Source organism: Canis lupus, chromosome 12, assembly GCF_003254725.2.
Source record: "Canis lupus dingo isolate Sandy chromosome 12, ASM325472v2, whole genome shotgun sequence".
Taxonomy (NCBI): Eukaryota; Metazoa; Chordata; class Mammalia; order Carnivora; family Canidae; genus Canis; species Canis lupus.
In genome coordinates this window covers 65,499,062-65,522,108 of record NC_064254.1, presented here as the reverse complement: position 1 = coordinate 65,522,108, position 23,047 = coordinate 65,499,062, and the positions used below count along the sequence as shown (strand labels likewise).

Here is a 23,047-nt window from a genome sequence, read left to right as displayed (position 1 = left end):
GTGTTTATTTTAAATATTTGCACTGTATTTGTACATCTACAAACACACCACCACTGGCGGTGCTCTGCGGGTTGTACGACCTCGCGTGAACCCCAAGCCGTGTGCATCCTTTGGTACCCACCTGCACAACGCAGACCATCATTGAACACACGGGCTCTAGGCCACTCGCTTTAACTCCTCCCCTCACACAGAATGCTGTCTACACCGCGACGTACCGACTCTCCGTTGGGGGACGTTTTTCACTGTCAACCATGAAGAGTGTTGCAAGGAATGTCCATGCACTCGTCTTTGAGTACCTTGCTTTTCTTTAATACCCATTTCTCGGGATGCCTGGGTGGGTCGGGGGTTGGGCATCTGCCTTCGGCCCGGGGTGTGACCCCCGGGGTCCTGGGATCGAGTCTCGCATCGGGCTCCCTGCAGGGAGCCTGCTTCTCCCTCTGCCTGTGTCTCTGCCTCTCTCTGGGTCTCTCATGAATAAATCAAATCTTTACAAAAATACCCACCTCTCCTCCCTGCGGATTTAGTAGAGGAGTGCTGCCCGGCTGGTTGAACTTCCACACGTGTGCACTGTCTAAGGCCGATGTTAGCCACGGGTTCAAGTACCTGTGCTCCAGCCTTGCCAGAGCCGCTGCCCAGGGGGGGCCCACGGTGCCCCTGGCCTCGGGCACCTGTGATCCCCACCACTGACCTCAGGCACCTGTGATCCCCACCACTGGCCTCGGGCAGTGGGGCAAGTGCGCCGAGGTTGGCTGGGCACCTCTGAACACACTTTTACTGCTCCTTCCACATCTTACTCACCCGTACAGATCGCCACCCTTTATCTTTTCCATCACTAAGTGATTTCCAGTTCCTGGTCAGGACTGAAACGCTGGCAAGAGGGTTAGAGGAGTGAGTGAATGAAGACTCCATTAATCGGCGTCTTTCTTCTCCACACAGCAATTTTTCTAACAGATGCAATTACATTGGAGAGCTGCAGAGAACGGAATCTTATGTTTTATTTCTTTATTCATTTTACAAATGGGATTCACTGTAAAAAAAAAAAAGGGAAATCGCCTTTGTGGTTCGGTTCTTCAGGCTGGAGCGCTCTGCTCGTCAGTTTCGACAGCAGCTGCGCCGCCGCCTTGTATCTGGGGGGGTGAGAGCCAGCCGGGGGTGGGGGGGCTAAGAACTCAGGTAGCGTTCCTTTAAATCCAATATATTTTTATTCTTTGTAAATACAATGAGTACAACCTTTTAACTTCACAAATCAGTTAATTCACTTTGTACAAGAAAAGTTTTACTCATCCTATGATAGTCCAAGTGCTGAATATTTTTCCTCAGTGCTAGTACCTAATAAATCAAAAATGTGAAAAGTACAGCAGCTATTTTTAAATGTTTGTTTCTACATTTCCATAAGTATAGATTCATACCAGAGGAGCAGCTTATAGTGTAGGACGGTGTGTGTGTGCGCGAGTGTGTGCGTGCTGTGTGTGTGTGTGTGTGCATGCGCGCATTCAAGGCTTTACTAGAAACCAGTTTTCTGAAAGGCATTGAAGAGTCTCAGGCCGTTAGCAATGGATCAGTCAAGAAACCTTTTAGCCTTCATCTCCTTGTGGTTCCTTGGGGCATCATGTCTCTGTTCATTTACTCTGGCGTGACTCGCTGAAACACGAGTTTGGACCCCCAGCGCCTTTGGTTTCAGCACTTGGTTAACGGGACAGCGATGTGCCTCATCCTTCACCTCCACTTTTTTATTTGGTTTTGCTGTTTTTTTTCTTTAATCCATCCTCCCTCACCTTGTGTTCTTTCAGTAAAGCTCTTCTATTTTTGAGATGTTATCCAACCTGAAGTCCTGGTGAGAATCTCAATTCCGTCCACCAATTCCTTTGACCAGGTTGCCTGGCCTGTGGTGTTGAAGAGAAGAAGGAGGAGGAAGAGGAGGAGGAGGGGAAGAAGGAGAAGGAGAACAAAAGAAAGAGGAAAGGCAAAGAAAAGAGAGAGAGAAAAAGCAAGTCTCACGGCATAAGCTACCTTTCCTTTTGCTAACTCAGTTCTGAAGGCCACTTCATGTTGTATTACGATAGAAGAAAAACTTTTGATAAAACTTTTGATTTTAAAACCTAACCATTATTTTTTAAAATAAATTCTCCAACATAAAATAGTTCTGAAGGCTGCCGTATGATGTTATACACAGAGCTATATTTGGTTACCCAACTTTATATGCTAAAAAGGGAAAAAGAAAGTTCTAGCGATGCTTCAGCTTTCGAGAGTCCAGCCCGGTCTTCCAAGGTAAGAGGCAGAGTGGCACGGCCTGCGGAGACCCCCGATTCGGGGCCCCCCCTCCCCGGGCGGGGCAGCAGGGGGTTCCCTCTGCCCAGGTGGCCCCATGCCGCCTCCCTTCCTTCCGGGCTGCCCTACCCCGGGTGAGGCAGCGGGTCAAAGCGACTGGAACGGTGTCGTGTCAATTGGCTTTTCTTTTTTTTCTCCCCAAAGGCTGCACATTCCCAGATTTATGCTTCCTGAAGGGTTTGTTAGTTGAGGCTTGTTCTCCGTGGGTAGAAGTTCATCAGATACTGTCCCCTCCTGCAAAGCGAGGACTCCGGAGCTTAGATATCACTGGATTTGTACATATCTGAGAGCAGTCTTGTAATTGGCACGTTGCCGATGGTCTTTTTGAAGAACACTTCTTCTATGGTTGACGGACTAATAGAACGTAAAGCTGGCAAAAGCAACAGGAGTTTTCCAAAGCGACAGGGTTGAGTGGGATATCTGGAAGAGGACAAGGCGGGAGAGCAAGGTAAGATCCATGGCCCGTGGACACTCCTGCTGCGTGCTTGCCCCATCCTCCGCATAATGTCCTGCCTAGGTCTCTGCTCCCCGCCTCCCCCTGCCACAGAGGCCCCCCCCCCCCCCGGGCGCTGCTGGCCTTGGTCCACAGGCTGACCAGCGGGGGGGGGCATGCAGAGCATCCGTGATGCTGCCAAGATCACGTGCGGACTGTCTCTGGGTTAGCCAACAAGGGGGTTGCACTTTGTTTGGAGAAAAAATAATAATAATAATTTTGAGAAGCCTGGTATTAAGCTAGGTCAGATGATAATACGCCAAAGGGTAGGAAATAACCCCACTGGTGACAATACAGGTAGCGCGAATGACCACGTTTTCTGATTTTCAAGGCACCTTCATCAGCCTAGTTCCCTCAGAAAAAATGCATTCCTTTTCTAAGCAGTTCTCCAAATTATTATTCAGGCATTATACTTAGTCACTCTCAAGAATAATTCTATCCTTATTACCCTGCAAATTAAAGACTAAGTTCTGTTGGGTGGTAGTGCCATCCAACTTTCATGTCAATGAAATTGGCATATAATTAAAGATGTGAGAAATTGCTTAACAATTTCCTCTCTTGATGTCCAACATACGTCTGTGCTCAGATGTGCAAGTTCAATTTTTCTGCTGCCTTTAGATGCCTGTAAGCCACTTCCTCACTGCGGCCCCGACGCTTCCCCAGTCAGGTGTTTGGAATCAGGTATCGACACATTCTACAAGGAGGACTCCCTCCACGACAACAAGCCACCTGGAGGACTGAGCTCCAGGGACAACTACTGGTGACCAAGCTAGGTTTAACCCCTCCCTGGCCACAGGGTGCTAGAAACGACAGCCATCAACAGTTCCTTCATAGGAGTAAGGCAGCTGAACACTGAGCTTGACTGACCACCCTGCAAAGAGAATCCAGGGGAGCAACTCTCATGGCGGTCTCTGAGCTTTGGGCACCCAGGAGTCCCTCTCTTCAACTGGATACTCGGCTGATCACTCTTTCTGGGCCTCTGGGGACCTCACTGGGCTCTTCTACTGCCCAGCTTCATTATCACCCATTGACAAGGACCACTAGACCTTATTTAACGATGTGGTCTGGAGCTCATCTGCATTTAAAAAATAGCTAAGTCCCATCATTTGCCCTCCTTGCTGATTGTGTCTTCTGTGTTTACTGAGATGTAATCCCAAGACACCACGTCTCCCTTCTACGTTACTCTCTCCAACTGCTCTGTTTCCCCTCCCAGGGTCAGGCCAAGGAGCAAGAACCCTATGGCCACAAGGCCGAGCAAGCCTCCACCATATGTGCAGCACTCATCCAACATGCTGGAGGTTTCCCATGGTGAGGAACCACTGTGGGAAATGGTAACTTTCAAAAGGATAGATTTAGGAGAATCCATAGACCATTAACTCTTGATTTTCTGCAAAGCGGATTATCCACTCACCTACTCACCCACTTCTTTCATTTCCTAGTTAGGAAGGGGCTGGTTAGTCAACACGAATTAATTGTCTGTTACATGCGGAGTACTGTACTACCTAGAAACAATAACAATGTATGTGTGCGTGAGAGAGAGAAAGAGAGAGAGTCTAACTACGCAATATTATTTTTTAGAATATCTATGTCCCTGATTTCATCCATTAGCATGAATAACTGGAAGTTTTCTTTTCAGGCATAAGTGTTTTGTGTCTGTCGCAGATTTGTATATTTGATCTTCAATTATAGCATAAAGTTTGTGTGAAATGCCAATTCCCCCTCGCCTTTTCCTTATGTCCTAGACAATTAGAGAAGTAGCCTACAGAGCTGAGTTTGCAATTTTAACAATTAATGTATTAGCTCATTGACTTTTCATTTCAATTTCACATTTTATTTTTCTAGACAGGAAAGTGCTATAGAGGAGAATGTTCTCTGATTTGAAGGAGCTAAGAAATAAGGCATAGGCTGTTTTGGCCTATGTACGACTCCAGGTATGGGTATTACTTATAGGGGTGCCTGGGTGGCTCAGTCAGTTGAGTGTCTGACTCTTGGTTTCAGCTCAGGTCATAATCTCAGGGTCATGGGATGGAGCGTGGAGTCTGCGTGAGATTCTCTCTCCCCCCCTCTGTGTGCCCCTCTCCCCCCCCTAAAAATTTAAATTATAGCTATAGCTCATATCATGAAATAGCAAATGTGTTCCTTCAATGAATAATTGCCTTGTTTCGAGGCTTGGGGAGAAGTAGTATACTTGCCAATTTTCCTAAAATGGACTTTTTGTTAATCTGTGGTTTAACTCTCTCAGGTGACCCTAGAAGAAGCTCGCTCGGCCCTATCAGGCTCCCCTTCCTGGACTCTGGCACCTCCATCGTGCCTCTACCAGCCCCTGCCTGGCTCTCCTCACCATCCTTCTCCCCTCCTGCAGTCCTGCCATTCAAGGATCGGCTCACAGGTTGTCTCCTCCATTACCCAGCCTTTCCTGACTTTCCCTCGCCACCTAGAATTCATCTCTCCCACTTTCCACTTTGCTTTTTCTCTGTCCTCTGGTATGAATTGAATGAACACTTCTGCCTACTTCACGCAATGATAAGGGGGGAGTGTCTCGCTCTTTCTGGTGTCCCACAATGTTTACCGGGAGCCTCACATGAAGTGAGTACTCAGCAAGGCTTGACTGAATCAATAAGTGGGTATCATAATCTTCTCAGTGTGATGTTCTTCATACCTCAATGATTCTAAATGTCCAAGGTTAGTCATGATATACAAGTTAATTTTTAGTGGGGGGGGGGGTGAGGGAGTGCCCAAAGTATATACTGCTCCATTTTATAATTTTGAACAAATATGAAGAGCTTACTATACATTCTGAAATTTAACATGGGTTTAAAATTTTAAAGCCATAGCACTTTAATTTGAAAGACACGTACACGTGCGCTATCACTCAACATAGTTTCAGTGATATTCCACAGACAGGAAACGGTTTCATTCATTAGTTTTCAAAAGAGGATTTGTTAAAGAAATAAGCAGATTCGTAGCAGAAGTGGTATCACCCCCAGTGAAGGGGTATCCCACCCCTTAGGTGAGGAAGGCATTAACTGCCTCTACCCACTCAATTTAATTACTCCCAGCACAGAGTCTGCGGGTGATGTTGAAATGATGGAGACAGGCTTCCATGGACTTCCTTTCAAGGTCAACCTAAGAATCAATAATAATAAACAACTCTATTCTAACCTCAGATCCACTGCAATCCTAACCTAGGAAGCTAGCAGCGTTCCACTACTCTTTAAAAGCCTTGCTTTTTTTCACCTGAAAATGGCTCAGTTGGTGAAACATCTGCCATCAGCTCAGATCATGATCCCAGAGTCCTGGGATGGAGCCCCATGTTGTGCTCCCTGCTTGGTGGGGAGCCTGCTTCTCCCTCTCCCTTTGCTGCTCCCCCTGCTGTGTTCTCTGTCTCAAATAAATACAATCTTAAAAAAAGAAAGAAAGAAAGAAAGAAAGAAAGAAAGAAAGAAAGAAGGAAGGAAGAAAGAAAGAGAAAAAAAAAGAAAGAAGAAAGAAAGAAAGAAAGAAAGAAAGAAAGAAAGAAAGAAAGAAAGTCAGTCTATACCTCTTGGTAGACATGTCCATTGGTGGGCCAGGAGGAGCACTGCTGGAGCCCCAATGGCTGAGAGTTTCTAGAACTACCCAAGAACAGCCTCTGCCACTGGGCTCTGCTTGCCCAGAGTTGCCTGATGGATAACTTGCCTGACTCAAGATAACTCAACAGATACCAGTCCCCCAAGGCAAACAGCAGTCTGATGGGGCTAAAGATGGGGCCTCTCTGGGATGACATGACCATGATATATTAAGTAATATATCATAACTCCTTGGCCTTCATTTTTTTTCTTGCCCATACTGAGGTCCTTTCACACAAATGCGTTCAAATGTTTTGATGGATCAATTTTTTTTTTCGCCAGGATAGCCATAAGGGGTCTGGCAGTGCTTTCACTTTGATAATCACATCTGATCTGCTCCTCCCACCCACCCTGCGAGATAGGTGAGGACACAGAGTATATTAACTGGCGGGCAACAGGATAATTAGCCACAGTGTTTGAACTGGCTGATTACTGCTTGCTCACACATTCACAATGGAAGCAATTTCCTTAAGTACACGGTCAAGGCAAACAAGAGTCACCTGGTATGGATGTAGCTGTTGAGGGTTAGCTGGGCCTCGTCTTGCAGGGCTGCGATGGCAGCAGCATTCCGGAAACTTCTCAGTTCAGAACCACTGTGTGTAGGAACTAGAAGCAAAGATGGGGGAAACTATGATGAGCAGCACATGCAATGCAGATGGGAAAGCACCTCTCTGGAATCGAATGGCCCAGCAGGAGAACAAGTAGGGCCGCCACCATGGAAAATGGGGCCAGCCCAAGAGTATCAGCTCCCTTAAAAACCATCACCTCTTTTTTTGCAATCATCAGTCTGGACTCTGAGGTGGCTGAATTAGCCAGGTGGCAAACCTGGGGAGGTAGAAGAGACTGGGTTTGCATCGGCTTACCAGCTTTGAAAGTGACGATGCATTTTAGACAGGCAAATTCGGTAGCATCTAACCGGAGTTGTCTGAACCGAGCCACCACCTCTTGTAAAGCTTGTATTTCAGATATGATCTTGTTCAGCTTCTGGGAATCTGTGTTGTCACCGTTCATGCCTAGAATAGAAATATGGAATAAATGCTCTAATATGAAGGCATTTTCGTGATTTAATATTGATTTTTGACAGAATTCTGCATATCAATATCTATTCAATTGTCACTCTAAGATATCTGATTCCATGTAAACTGGCTATATTGTATGAAAGTTAATATAAAATCTTCTCTTGGATGATAACAAACACAGTAATTTGCATTTAAATAACAATGCAAGCAGTCATGAATACAACAAAACAACATTATTTGCATTTAAATATAGATTTATAAATGACAGGTATACTCTATTGTTCAGCAGGAATTTGTTATTCTTTACATGTTGTTCTTTTTTCAGTAATGTATTTTTATGGTAATTTCTACAACAAAGTCATTAAATTGTGCAATTCTTACCAGATACAGCCAGTAGAGTGTTAGCATCAACCGGAATGGCCCATTGTGCTATTCCTAGAACAAACAGTTCTCTCCAAGCATCTTCCAAAAGCATCAGCTGTCATACAATAGATGTATAATATAATATAGTGTGTAATTTATAAATTTATAAACAATTTCAATATGTAAATTTCCATTATTTTAAAAAGTGTTTTAAATGCCTATCTTTCCTCTGAATATTCCAGCTTTCCTTTATTTTCCATATTTTCATTTCTGAGAAGGTGCTTATAGATAAGCATCTGAGCATCTCCATCCCAATTCCCCAAACTTTGCTTCCTCTGGTAAAGGGTTTACCCTTCTTGTCCTTGCAGCTATTCATTCCCCGACCACCTAGAAACTTCTCCAGAGACCCAGGCTCTACGAAACGCCACCAGCAGCTTAGCAGGCAGAGCCCTTTCATATAAAATGCTGATATTATCAGGGTTGAGGATTATAGACTGAGAGTGCAGATCGGGGGGGGGCCCCCATCTTCCTAGAGGGTTGGGGGGCTGGGCTGGGGGGGGGAGAGAGAGAAAGAGAGAGAGAGAGAGAGAGAGAGAGAGAGAGAGAGAGATCACTAATTCCCAAGAGGCATGCAGGGAAATCAGGGTGTAATTATGTTAATCGGGTTGTGCTGAGTTTACCTCATCTCACTGCCTGATTTTTCTGAGACTCATAAGTGGACAGCATCAAGGTGCTTGTCATTTTTATTCTAATAAAATGTGCTACTGAATATTTTAAAATGAAAATCTGGCTCCTTTTCCAAATTAATATACTGGATTCCACTTCATTGCAGTTTGCTTGTTGTTGAAGGGTTTCCACCGAAGGGCTAAGTGGCAGATAGTAAGTAAATTTTGTTTGTATTAAAGAGTATACAAATACCTGTGCTCAGAGAAAGTAGCCAGTGTACGTACCCATGTGTGTGTGTGCACGTGCACATACACACACACACACACACACACACACAGAGAACAAATGATTAGAGACAATCAGAGAACCTGGTCAAAGACAGAACCTAACTATTTTGGAAAAAAAAAAAATCTGTTTTTGGAAAATCTCTCAAAAACCAGCCAATTCTGGATGATTTATGTGAAGGGATTTCCTTTCGGGAGCTAAGAGCTGAATTGTGAAGGCTTGTAACCAAAATCACAATCAGACCAAAAGGTTTAATTTTGAAAATGCTTTATTTTTAGGTTTATTGCATTAGGTACAGAAAATAATACTTTAAAAATGCAAGGTTAAACTGATATCTAATTCTGACCATGTCTGAAAGTCCCGGCTATGGAAAAAAAGACCATCCCATGCTAGACGATTAAATGTTTTGAGCACATTGCTGGGTCTCTCTGTAAGAAACATACTTCATATTAAAGGGCACCATTATGCTTTAATTAGGTATAAAATGAATTAAAGAAAAACCACTTGCTTTCAAAACTACTTATTAGCCTTTTGAGAAATTTGTCATTAATTTCCATGAATGTACCGGTAATAGCCAACGGTTACGAACATTCAGTTTCTCTCTTTCCCTTAAGATTAGAAAAATTCTAGCAGAGGCTGTTTCTCATATTTCTAACAACAAAATTTCTGGCTTTTGGCACGATGTAATTTTTAGCAGCATATAATTTTTCTCCCTCTGAATGTCATTTACAACCACAGAAGTATGCACAATGCCCATTTGTTTACAAAATCTCTAAAAGTATCAAGGGAGATCCTGGTCCTGCAGGAAGTGTGCAGTGCACCCTATAACCTTACATGCTGATCAATTAGTGCCTAAGGCTGTGAGTATCACAATGGAAAACATAAAGCTGTGAACATAAAATAATGAGACTTGCTCTGAAAATCTTACAGGTGAATACCTCATCATCTGTTTCAGGTCCAATATTCTTAAGAAATACTGTTTTATTAGAAATTTTAAATATTAGGATTTTTTTTAAATGTGTGATTACATTTGATGTTTCAACTAAACTAAAAAGAGAAAGAGAGAGATAGTGTTCTTGTATATTTGTTTTTCATAGACTGGATCCAACTTTCCTGAAATAACATAATTATATTTCTTAGTAAGGATTCCATAGCCAGATTATTTTGAACCCATAGTAGGAAGCTAATTAAAATTGTTTCCTCATTGCTGTTAAGAACAGGTGCCTGGCCTTCTTGATTTATCCAGGTCACTTCCAGTGTGATAAGGTTAACCACTGTGGGTGGGTTTTCCCCAGCCCCCTGCCCCAAGAGTTCAGCGCCCTCTCGGTCATACCTGGTCCTGCAAAGATAGCGTGGAGAAAGCCGGTACACTCTTAGCCCACTTGATGCTCATAAACAGAAGCCTGGCAGCCGATTCACACACTGACTCTGTGGCCACTTCATACAGATACATTGGGGTCCCATTCACTTCATGGGGGTACTGAGCGGGGAAGAAAGAGAAACACCAGGGAGTGAGGAAACCACTGCTTTGCAAGAAGAGCCAACCTTTTAATTTTCCAATTAGAATAGGGAAGGAGATAGGCATCTGGATGTTCTGCTTAAACATGCAGTTGCCAGTTGGTAGACAAAAAAAAACAAACATCTATATGTATAGAATTTGAGAAATAATAACCATTGGGAAAGGCCCATTTCCAGTCTTTGGGGGCCTGTTCCTTCCAGAGGGGCATCTGGCTTTTCTATCCCCTGCAGCAAATTTTCCTCCGACTGAGCCAAGTGCCAGGCCTGTCTCCCAATTTAGACAAGAGCTGCTTGCATTTGTGTAAATAAAAATAGATGTGAAAAAAGTATAAATTAATAGGCATCCCAAACACAAATATGCATATGAGTATTTTTAGAAAGGATTAGTATATTATGGAAATATTTCAATTAGACATCTTAATCATTCACAGAGCATTCCCATTCATAACTGACAACATATTCATAACACTACTTTCCCAAGCTTATTATACACATCAAGGGTAAGAAAGCAATATTAAATATTGTGCTTGTGCGTGTGCCCAGGTGTTTGGCTTCCCTGCAGTTTGGGGCTGCAGCTGGCCCTCCCCTTCGCGGCCTGGAGTGGGTGCTTTGGGTAGGTACCAGCTGGAAGCTTGGAAGGTAGTCCCTAGGTGGCAGCCTTTTGAAGTGGTTCAGGCTGTGGCCCTGCTAAGTAGAGACTCAATCCTGGTATAAATACATGCATCTCAGGAGGGAGTGCAGGGGAAGTGGAAGACGAGGCGGCTTCCTCAAATTGTCCTAACAGGGTGAGCTCCACGTGTTGTGGGTTGAATTAGGGACCCACAGCCTTGCCCAAGAAGACAGATCCCTGAGACCTGCAACACCACGGGGACTCTTCTCTGCCAGCGGTAGCCAACTCCTTTTTCCTAAAAACAAAAGGGCTCTTCTGGTCTGCAGAAATCCCTAGGATGCCTCTCTGTTCAGCCAGGACTTCACACCAGGGCTTTTTTTTTTTTTTTTTTTTTTTTTTTTTTTAAAGATGTGGGTTCCTGGACCCCACCTCAAACCTGTGCAAAGGGACTCTTTGGGGGACTGGGCCAAGGGGTCCACATTTGTAGCCAGCTCAGAGAGCGACTGTAGCACACACTAAAATTTGAACCCTTCTGGCTTAACAGGGCAGAGTGCAGCCCGGGGCCAACAGCTCTCTGCAGAGCCCAACCCAGGACCATGCAAGTTCTCTCTGTCTTTAGGGTGACCCCATCCCAGCTCAGAAGACATGGGTGCCTCCCACCCCGCCCTCCGCTAGCCAGCAGACTCCTCTGGGGCCTGCAAGGACACAGACCTTGGGCGTGGGCTGAGCCAGGCTCACGAGAGTCTGCCGCTCCGGGGTGGCGGACACGGCGGCCAGCTCCAAGCCGTGGGGCTCCAGCTGCGTGACTGCGGTGAAGAAGGCGGGCGCGGGCAGCGCTGCGGAGGGGAAGTGCGCCGCCGCCCCGTTCTCCTCCTTGTGTCCACGGAAGTAGAGGGCCACCTGCTTGCGAATGGTGGACGTCCGAGGGCCCCGCTCGTGCTGCACGGCTGCAGAGACAGACAGATGGACGAATGCCCGCGATCAGGGAGGCTCCACCACCCTTGGCCACTGCCGAGCTCCCGAGCTCCCAGGCCAAACGCCACGTCTGGGCAGGCAGGGTCACTGGGGAGGTGCAGGCAGCGAGGGACAGGGGTTGCGGCGAGGCCGCCCCCCACTCCAGATGGGCTCTTCGTGGGGAGCCCGACCCCAAGTGCCCCGATAATAGCCAAGCCTCCAGCAAGACTAGGTGCGCTGGCTGTCAGGGGCTCTTCCCCACCCAGGGGAGGTTGCAGGGAAACCCGAGACCCTCTGGGGGGACAACTTAGGTACCCTTGTCCCCGACAAAGGGGAGAGGGAGCACTGCGCCCAGGCGGGCACAGACCTTCCCCGCTCAGCCAACGACCCCCCCACCTCCACCCCCACCGAAAAGGCGATTGGCCTCCTTTCTCCTGGGGAGAAAGGGCCCTGGGCTGGGACACGCGGGGGGATGCAACGAGGGAGAGCTCGTCTTGGAGTGTGCTGGAAGAAGGCAGGGGAGATGTGACAATTACCGCCAACAGTTTAAACAAACAAATTAATTCAGGGCAATCTTCCGCTCGCGGAGCTTGACAACTTGTCAATACACAAGTTCAACAGGTTGGACGTTCCCTCCTGCTTCCTGCGCCGCCGAGGAAGGAGTCTCCCCAGTGGGCGCTGTGCCTCCTGGAGCTGCCACCCGGCCCGGCCCGTCGCCAAGGCACACCCTCCGAGCATCCTGTCCTGAGGCCCCACGCCTCTCCCCGGCCTTGACCCCCCGCCCCAGGCCGCCACCGGCCCGCACTTGGACTGCGCTCTCGCCCGAGAAGCGTCTGATGCCCCAGTTCTTGCTGCGTGTGTTTAAGAGCTTTCTGAATATGGGGGTGTCTGAGGCACCCACAGGCGTCACCCTGCCTCTCCAGCCTCTTTTTGTGGAACCGAGAGAAAAAGGCCAGATCGCCACAATGGCTTTCCTGATTTGGGGATCTTGGTGAATTAGCCAACACCGACCGCCTGGAAATTCCGGCGGGCTTGTGTCTCTGCCCTCCCTCGTCCACACAGTCCCCTCGTCCCCACAATCTCCACCCTCGGAGACTATCAAGGCAGGGAGGTCCTGCGGAAGGTTAACGGGCTTAGAGGTGGCCACAAGCTGCAAGGAGAGGCGAGAAGAGGTATTAGGACGTGAAGCGGGGGCGGAAAACTGCACGTGTGTGCCCAGCAGAGCGGGGTCCCGAACGCTGTCTGGGGTGGGGGTGGTTGTGGGGCGCAAGTTTCCTATGTGGGCTCGGGCCATACCTAGGGAGTTCAATGGGAGGTGGGGGGGGAGTTCATGCAGAGAGATGGAAGGGTATGACTGAAAGTCCGAGGCCAATTCCCAGCATCTGGAAACAACTGCTGCGGAGATGATTTACATGCATTGGAGCGCCATGTATTTTCTGTACATATAATTTACTTAGTAGTCAACCAACATTAGAGAAATAAAAAGCTGTGCTGATTACCGTCTTTGTTCATGTTGACTTCCAAACACTTCTTCAGCCGACACGCCCTGCACTGGTTTCTGTGCGTCTTGTCCACGGGGCAGCCTCCCTGGAACAGAGCGTAGGCGGTCAGCGGCCCCCAGGGCTTCTAGACGGCGCCGGATGGGAGGGGGGTGGAGGGGTGGGGAAACGTGGAGGCGGAATGGACCCCGTCACCCATCCCAGAGCTGCAAGCCTGGGTCTGAGGAGAAGCTCGAAGGCCTTGGGCACGAGCAGGGCCAGGTAGAGAGAGGGCCGGGATGCCCGGGGCTACTTCAAAGAGAACAGCCCCTGGCCCTGGGAAAGTGGGCCGAGGAAGCCAAGTCCTTGGCCAAGCAGGTGGAGGGTCAAAGCACCTGGTCTGCCCGGGGCTGCGGCGCTGGGAGGGGAAGCTGCAGCGGAGCCGCCGGGGGCTCGGAGGGCTGGAGCGCGGGGGCCAGACTTTCAGGACCGAAGACAGCGACCAGGCCCCGCAGGATGCAGGCCCCCGCCGAGCCCCACCGCGCCCCCCTCCCGCTCATTCTTCCTCCCTCCTTCAGGTCTTGAGTCTACTTCTTTCTGTCACTTTGGGGGCATTTATCTGTCAGATAAATATCTTCCCTTTATTCTTCGCTCTCCTGTCTCCTGACTCTTGCCTTTGTACTTGAAGCCATCCTTATAATCAGCATGTCAAAGTTGTCTTAAAGGGCTGGCCTCAGCCCAGAATTAATGGAAACAGCCGTTCCTGGAAAGTGTGGCAGAAGCCCCAGTGGTTAGTTAGCAGAGCAAGGCCTACGAGAGGTGAGGATGGGAAGGGAAGAGCCCAAGGCCTTCGCAAAATCTAGAAATGCCCACTGTGTAAATAGGACACAGGCAGGGTGATAATGTGATGGGCGGTGTGACAAAATGATCATATGGACTGAGAACAGTGGCATGATAATTGGGGGAAAAAAGCTAATTACTGCCTTAGAAATATTTATTTGAGATGCACGAGAAAAAATATTTTAACTAATGCAATTTTCTGGAAAAATATTGGCTATCAGAAGAGGAGATTTACAGAGGAACTTTCTTATGGAATTTATTCAGTGTTAGGTGTTATTACTGAGGGAACATATACATAGCTACATAAAGAGTCATATCTATATGTGCATTTTATATATCAAAAGTATGTGAGAAGTTTGGTGCTCTCCTGGGTTTATAGGATTTGCGACTGTTACATGTGCTGTGGGAAGAAAGAGAATAAAATAAATGTATTTTTATTTTCCTTTATAATCTATAAAGTTCGTAAACCGTGAATTTGGGGTAGGCACATTTTCTGAAGTAGCCCTTGGCAAAAAAATTATACACCTGAATACACTTTATTTAATGAGATCCCACCTTCTGATTTAAAATATGCTGAGGTATTTAGAACAAAGGCAGGGCAGAGATTCATAACAATTTCTATATGTTCTCATTCTTTTTTTTTTTAAGATTTTATTTATTTACTCATGAGGGACAGAGAGAGAGAGAAGCAGGCCAAGCAGGCCCCATGCAAGGAGCCCGATGTGGGACTCGATCCCGGGTCTCCAGGATCAGGCCCTGGGCTGAAAGCGGGCACTAAACCGCTGAGTCACCGGGGCTGCAACCATGTTCTCATTCTTGTTAATAATAAATTGGAATATTCCTTACCTAACCTTTAAACAAAAGAGGTAAAGGAAATAATTTTTGCTTTTTAAGTGAATTCTTCAGGGCATCTTTGCTGGCCAGTGTAATAGCTCAACGTAAAGAGGTTTAAAGAACTTGTTATTAAATGCAATCGTATTTTTCTCCTCAAGTGTTATCTTCCTAGTATTCTGATAAACAAGCTAATGCAAAATGGAAGCCTTCATTTGTTCTTAGGAGTGTCTTCAAATCAGATCATATGTATATAAATATCTGAAGCTTGAGAGAAAGATGAGTGCTTGAGCTCAGCCCATTTATTCTCTCTGCAAGGAGAGGACACCAAGCCTGATGAGTCTATTATCAGTCCTTTACAAGGACTTGGACTGACATCAATATGTTCGAATTGATAGCCAACCCCTTTGAAAATATCAAGCATAACATCTGAGATTTTGATTCCCCAATTCTGTGCATTGCATAAAATTAAAAGGTAATTTAAGTGGAAGCCTGCTCAAATCTGACGACCCACAGTAATTCCCCATTCCTGTGGGGCTACAGGGAGACAGTCCTGCATGTTATAACGTGCTGTGTCCATGTGGTGAGCTAGAAACTGATACAGAGCTGTGTACCCGATTAAACAGATACCAGGGCTGGAGTTCAAAATAACTTATCCAAATGTAAGTATCTTCTAACTTTTGTTGATAATTCAAATTCAAATCTATTAGAAATGGATGTGAGCAGACATTGTTTTAGAAAAAGTAATTTGCTAGCTACAGACAATGTGTATGTATATATATTCATATATCATATATAAATATTAATTAGTGAAGATGTGTTACCATTTTGGTTACCAAAGGATGACTTCTGACTAATACACCCTCCAGGGTCTTCTTGGAAGTCAAGGTGGTGGCTTCTGTGCTGAGGGTCTGTGTGCCAGGCTGCGGAGAAGGCAGCGTGGGACCAAAAGGCTGATCTCCCTAAAATGAGCCTACCGCTGAGCTGGAAACTGAGTCGAGGGTCCTACTTGTTCTTTCTGGAAGCTTTGGCTCACTCTCAGCCCACGCTCTAACTCCCTTGTCTCTTTGAGACAGTTATGCCTTCTCAAGACCAAAACACAACCAACCAGGCACATCTTCTAAACAGAGAAAGGGAACCTATGAGAACCTTGGAGAGGACCTCAGAGACCCCTTCCTCGAGAGTCTTCTCTTCTTGCCACTCTCCCCTCTCCTGACCAGGGCTAGCTAGAGTCACATGGGTGCTAAAGCACCACTGCCCAGTCCCAGAGCAGTCCTGCTTCTGCAAAGTTGAAAGTCCTCCGTGTTCCAAATCGTCACGCTCACCTCAGGTGACAACCTTGCCTGGGATACCTTGGGCCTTTTACTTCGGCCGTGGCAGGCAGTGGTCAGGGCATCGAGCTTGGGGTGCTGCTAGGAATGGAGGGTTAGAGCGCAGGCGACATAATAGAGCCTTTTCTCCAGGGTTCCCGGGTGGTTTAGGTTCTAAAGTTCCTTAGGTCCCCTGAGCTGGCTTTAAGGCCACTGGGTGTGGGCCATTGTGAGTGTCCAAGTCTGTGAGAAGGTTACCAAAAGCGGAGTGGGTGTGCGTGCGCAGGGAGGAGCCCAGATTTCAGCTATGCCCCCCTCCCCTCCGCAGACTCTGGTATCTCCCCTTACCTCTTCCTCCCCTGTCCCCAGCAAAAGGGCCTCTGAGAGTCGAGGCGGGAAGGAGGGGAGAGGAAGGGAGAGGTCAGGGCTGGGTCCTCCCTCCGCAGCTTGGAACCTGGGAGGAGGCCTGGGCACGAACAAAGGAGGGGGAGGCAGCAGAGGGGAGCCGGGCGCACAGCCCCGGCCGAGGTACCTGGTTTCCAGATTTGCAGACATACGTCCGATTCCTCCGGATGCTCCGTTTGAAAAACCCCGAGCAGCCGTCGCAGGCGTACACCCCGTAGTGTTTCCCCGAGCTGCGGTCGCCACACACTTTACAGGGGATATCTAAGATACGGCCTGAAATCGCAGGAAAGACAGGCAAGGGGGGTGGGGGGGTGGGAAGGGACGAGAGGGAGAGGAGGGCGGAGAAGAGGGAGGCGAGGGGAGCGGGAGAGAGATGCTAAGCAATCTGACCTCTGAAGGGATTAGCACCGAAGCTGCGGTAAAAGCAAATAATGAAGTGATTTTATAGCCAAACTTTTTTTCCTTGAGCAAGTGTCAGTTTCCTACAATGAGCATTATTCATGCACCGCTACATGTATTTGGGTCTCTTCTAATCGCCGAGACCCATTTTGGAATAAAAGATTACAGCAGGCCGGGGCCGCGCGGCCCGCCGCTGCCTTTCTGCTCCGGGAAAGTTGGGCCGCCTCCCTCCCCCGCTCTCGCATTTAACAGAGAAAGTTGTTAGCGCGCGAGGAGACAAACTTGAAATGTAAAAGGGGAAAGAAGAAAAACAAACACGGCTGGAACCGGGGATGGCAGCTGGAAGGCAATCGAGTTTTCTCTGAGCTGCCGGGCGCTTGTTATTATTAGGATTATTATTGTAATGCTAATACTAGGATTATTAATGATAATAAGGGTAGTGGTAATTGCCCAACTTTCGCTTTACCTATTTTAAAAAATGCTTAGTGGATCGCTTTGGAGAAATTATTTCTTTTAGGAAAACACACACACACACACACACAACACAACACACATGTTCCCCCCAAAAGTAACTAGCACCGGGCTGAGCAAATGAGGGAGTGATGCGTGCTCGGTGCCTCGGCAGGTTGGCCCCGGCAAGGCCACCCCCTTCTCCCTCCACTCCCCAAGTTCGGCCTCGGAGACCTACCTCCTCTCACTAGGTCCCGGGTGGATCCCCTCCTGTCTGCGTTTCCTCCACTGTGGGAGGCTGATATTTTCAAGGATCTAGCTGGTGTCTCTAGACTGTCCTCCACCCCAGCTGGCCTCGACTGTCGCCTGGCTTAGGAGAACTTTCCTTGGGACCCCCCCCCCACCCCAAGGCCGGAGTGGCTGCAGACCTTGGGGGAACGTCAGGGAGAGGATAGTATTCCCAAATTCGGGAGGGAGGCAACTATTTTCTCAGGTTCAAGAGTCCAACAAGCCTCAAGGGATGCGGAGGGACTTAGAAATCTGTCCTCTGGCAAACCAAGTGCTGAAGTGTCAACACTTTGATGATAGGGTGACGGTCATAATTAACTTCTTTACATGACATTTTTCCCTGTGGCTCCTCCACCCAAGGCCTCAGAGTCCGGCCTGCAGGCCTCGGCCTCGGTGAAACTGGACAGTTGCTCCCCCAGCGCTCAGGCTGGGGTGCGGGGAAGGGAGTCCCAACCCCGGGCCTGGGGGGGGGACTGAGGAGGCGAGGTTGCCACGTGGAGGCCCCCCACCCCCCCACCAGGTCTCAGGAGTGGAAACTGGTGGCGGATCCCGAGGCGTCCTGGGAGGGCGCGAATCCCTGAGCAAGGCCCTGGAGAGCTGCTGGGGGCCAGGGAGGAGGGGGGAGCGGGAGAGCCCAGAGGCCAGGGTGGGGGTGGGGGTCCCGTAACGACCAAGCTCGGCCGGGGTAATTACAACCCCGCCGTAGCACCTGCCTATAGAGCCACCAGTGACCCGTCAAAAAGAGTAGCATGGGAATTCAGACGGCGACAAAGGCCGGTGGGGGAGGCGCGAGGCGCGGCGACCACCGCCTCTGCGCCCCTTTCCGCGAAGGGTGGGAGGAGAGGTTGTGCTGGGGGTGGGGGAGGAAGCGGCTGGAGGGAGCCGGGCGAAGCCGCAGCGGGGCTGGGCCTCACCCCCGGGGCCTGGCTCTGCACCCCTGGGAACCCTCAGCCGCGCAGCCGCGGGGCCCAGCCCTGCTGCATCCCGGGCGACAGTCAACTTGGTTCCCTTCTTTTGCAACCATCCTTCCCAGCACGACACGCGCCCTCTGGCAGAGCTGGGGTCCGGGTTTGGGGTTCGGCAGTCCTGTCGCCCCAGCTGTCCTCTGCCCGGGGGGCACTTTCGATGGTGCCAAGAGGAGCGCGCAGGAGGCGCCGCGGGGGTGGCTCTCCCCTCCCCTTCCCATCCAGACAGGAGCACGGGGGCGCACCACATCCCTGCAGAACCCCCCGGGGTGCAGGGAGGACCAGGGCGCGCGAGTGACCCCTCCGCGGCGGTGGGGGGCGCGGGGGGCTCCGCAGTCACCCCGCGACTGGCCTGGGCGCAGCGCTCCGAGCTGGGCCCCGGGGCAGCTCAGAGGCCGGCCGGCCCGGGCGGGGCACAGGAGGGAGACGCCGCAATTCCGGCCCGAGCGGGTGTGCGCCTCGGCCTCCGCCACCCAGCCACGTTAAGGTGACTTGGGGTCACGAGACAAGCTGGTTGACCCCGTTGCAAAGCTCCTCTCATTTAGCAAACCGAGCGAGCTCCGACGTGAGGCGGGCGGGAGTTTCCTGAGGCTGGAAAACCGTTCTTAACTTCCCTCGCCAGGGGGTCCCCTCGGGGCTTTTTGTGTGTCATAATTGCCTAAAGATATATGGCAGCTTCGATTACTGTAATTACCATCAGAGGCTGTTGAAAGAAGTTAGTCTGGGCTGCAGGGGTGACTGGCCGGGGTCTCGTTACCACCCAGGCGGGGCTCCCGGGTGACACCGCTCTGCCCTCCAGCTGTGCGAAACCCAGCGAGGCGGGGGCTGCAGACCTCGCGGCCCGGCCCGGTCCTGACCTCGCCCGCTGCGCGCCGACCTCCTCGCCGCCCGGGGCCCGAGGGCCGCAGTCTCGGGGCCCGGCTGCCGCCACCTGTCTGGGGACGGCCGGGAGGCCCCGGCGCCGCGGGCGGGGCGGCCTTGCTGCGGCCCCGGCAACTTCAACAGCGGAGGCCGACCCCGCGGCGGGCCCCGGGCTTCCCAGGCCCAACTCGGGCTCTTGGGAAGCTGGAGAGCTCCCAAGTCCCCCCAGCGAGTCACTCAGCCTCCCCCATCCCCCTGCCACCCGGAGTCCCAGTCCACCGCAGCTGGGGCGGCCCCCAGGGACCCCAGCTTAGCGCCCAGCCCTTCCCTCTAACCCGAGGCCTCCTCTCAAGCTCCCCCTGACCCCACACCGACCCCCGCGACTCAGCACCCCAAGTGGGCCAACCAGCCCGAGGCTCCTGACTTCTAGGGAAGGCCTGTCACAGGGCGAGGCCGCCAGGAGGCCTGCCCAAGCCCGCGGGCTCTGGTTTTTCCAACAGAGGCTCAGAATGCAGCAGAAAAGGTTTCCTTCTGCGCCTCCTGCAAGGACCTCACACCCCAGAACGCGGGTCACAAAAAAGCGAGCCCACCTCGCTGCCCAGAGACCCCCCAGCCGCAAGGCCCGGGGTAGGCCCGAGGCTAACTGAAAACACCAGGCCTCCGCAAGGGTCGGCTCCCATTGGGGCGGCGGCAAAGTTTTTCCTTCTCTCTTCCCTCTGCCCTAGTTTTACCATTTCTCCTTCTCTCTCTCTCTCTCAGTTTTTTTGTTCATGATCACTTTACTTGAATTTCAAAAATGGTACCACCCAAACCAAAGCCAACGGACAACGTGAATTGCTTCCCACTTGAGTGGGACTTGATCATCATGGGTCCTCAGAAGTATCTGGGAATCTCCCAACTTTCAAAGACTCAGGACAATGAGGGCCAGGGAGGGGAGGGGGGGTCGGAGGAAAGCAAGGAGCACCCTAAATGCTATGGGCCACGGTAACAAGGGAGGCGAGAGGACCCCGGGGTGTGGGGACTGCGACAGGGGCCACCCCCCAGCCTCGGGCCCCGGAAAGGCAGCTCCAGGCCACCGGAAGGCGGGAACTGAAATGCCCCGGGGAGATCCGAGCCCTGCGACAACGCCCGCCCCACGGCGGCTCGGGCCTCCGCGCTCAGGTTGGGCAGGCTCGGCCGGAGATGCCCGCGCGCACACGGCTCAGGCCCGCACTGTGGCGTCCAGGGGCGGTTAGGGATCCGCCGGGGCTCGGCATCCTGAACCCCGAACGGGAGCCACCAGCGAGGCAAGTTTGAGGAAGGAGAGAAGCCCGCGAAGGGAACAGGCCGCACACTCCTGCCTCTGCCGAGCTCCCGCTCGAAAAATCCTTGGGATTAGGGATTTGGTCCCCTCTTTGCTGGAGCGGTTCGCCATACTTTAAATTCCCCAGTTATGACCTACGCGGATTTAGGATTAAGGAAAATGTGACTTTTAAATTGTTTCGGCTTCCCAGTTTGCAGGATTATTTGAAATAGCTAGAAACGGGGTGCAAAGCATTCCATTCAAATCCGCTTTGCGCAGAGTTGCTTTTGCGCGCTGGAGCTCGGAGTTTTGAGCGAGCGTGTTATTGTGCTGCCGCCTGGAGCTGCGGCCTAGTTCCCGCCCCCGTCGCGCCCCCCGCTCCCCGCACCTGGCGGCCCGGCCGAGGCAACTCGGGGGCCCGGTGGGCTGCAGGGGTCTCAACCTTCCCACCCTACCAAGGCGGGGTGGGCTGGGGTGGGCTGGGGTGGGGTGGGGTAGGGGGGGTGGCTGGGCAATCAAGCAATCCGGAGGTTAACGAAATTCTTCTTCCCTCTGCACGAAGCATCCCGACTCGCGGGCTGCAAGGAGCTGGGCCAACGCGCACCCGCCGCCGGACTCCCCTTTCCCGGGCTCGGAGCTGCAGGACCGCCCCGGCCTCCCCTCCCGCCCTCCCCGGGCTGCGCTCCTGAGCCCCGCGGCGGCCCCCAGGGTACCCACTTGTTGATCCGGCCGGCTTGCTCATGCTGGCTGTCCCGGGGCGGAGCGGCTGGTGGGCGCTGCCCGAGTCCCGGCCGGCAGCGCCCGCCTCGCCGCCGGGCGCCGCCGCTCTCCAGCCGCCCTCCAGCCTGCAGGCTCCCGGGCCGGACAGGTGGGTGTCGGTTGCGCGCCGCGCTGCTCCCCGGGCGCTCAGAATTCGTTCCACAGTGGGAATTCAAGCATCCTCAAGTTTCTTCCCGGCTCTTGCAAAACCGCAGCTGCTGGGGATGTTGCTTGGTACGGACACACGCATGGACAGACAAACGGAGAGACGGACAGGCGGGCGGATCGAGGAAGAAGGGTGAGGACAGCGAGAGGGGAAGAGTGAAGGACAGGGATGGTGACACGACAACGGTCTTCCTACGGAGCAAACCGGACCGAACCCCCTTCCTTCCCCATTCCGGTCTCGGTCTTCAATTTCTCCTCCTCCGTTAGGCTTGCGGAGCGCGGCCAGACCCCGACAGACCGCTGCTCTTGCAAGGAAGGAAGGCGAACAGCCGCGCAGGCTCCGGCGGACGCGCTCCTCCGCGCCGCCCAGCCCAGAGCCGAGGGGGCCTAGATTGCCCGCAGGTCTCCCGAGCGAGCGCGCGGCCGGGTCCCGGGGTGCGGGGAGAGCCGCGCGCGGAGCGGCCAGGGGTCCCCGAAGTTCATTACCCCGTGACTTTGTGCTTGTCGCTGCGGGCTGGGTCCCCTGTAATATCTCCAGAAGCGCTCTGACAGGCAGCCGCGGGGAGGGGAATAGGGCGTCCCTGGCCCACTTAGCTTTTCCCCCAACTCCTGGCGGGGTCTGACGTCAGCCATGTGCGGGGAGGGGATGGGAAGAGGGAGGGGGTTAAATGCTAATGATATTAATGAACCTCCAAGCGGCTCCCAAAGAAAATGCAGGCGCTGTCGGAGCTGACGAGTTAGAGTGTGAACAGGGGAGTGGGGCTCTGTGCGTGCGTGATGGTGAGGACCGTGCGGCTCCCGTAATAAAAATGAATTATTATATTTCATGGCAAAGGGGGAAGGGGAGGGGAGACGGAGCATTCTCCAAACGCTGCCCCCCCCCCCTTCTCTCCAGAGCGCCAGACAGATTCGAGGAAGAAACTGGGTGGCTGTGTGTTTGTGTGTGATTGTGCGCACCGGATATGGCCATGTGAGTTGGTTCATTCTTGGGCCCGTGCCCCCTTCTGTTGGGTAAAACTTGGATCTGGTCCGAGGTGAGTAATTATTCATTTTGCAACTATCTACGGAAAGTTGTGGCTGAGCACGCCGCGTGCGGACTTGGGGCCTGGGATGGGGTCTGCTGGAGGCTCCGCTCCTGCGGCCTTCGCGGGGTCCACCTGGGCACCAGCT

At 51.3% G+C, this 23,047-nt stretch overlaps 1 protein-coding gene across 1 annotated transcript; it reads right to left on the bottom strand.

The window, feature by feature from the left end:
• Positions 1-1,183: 1,183 nt before the first annotated feature.
• On the bottom strand, positions 1,184-21,805 carry NR2E1 (nuclear receptor subfamily 2 group E member 1). Its single transcript, XM_025444574.3, has 9 exons — positions 21,671-21,805; positions 16,836-16,981; positions 13,344-13,431; positions 11,602-11,837; positions 10,096-10,242; positions 7,830-7,926; positions 7,293-7,442; positions 6,930-7,035; positions 1,184-2,748 (listed from the first exon to the last, which is right to left on the bottom strand). Exons 1-9 carry the CDS (start codon positions 21,693-21,695, stop codon positions 2,586-2,588), a joined length of 1,158 nt encoding a protein of 385 aa, XP_025300359.1. The 5' UTR covers positions 21,696-21,805; the 3' UTR covers positions 1,184-2,585.
• Between the last annotated feature and the right edge of the window lie 1,242 nt (positions 21,806-23,047).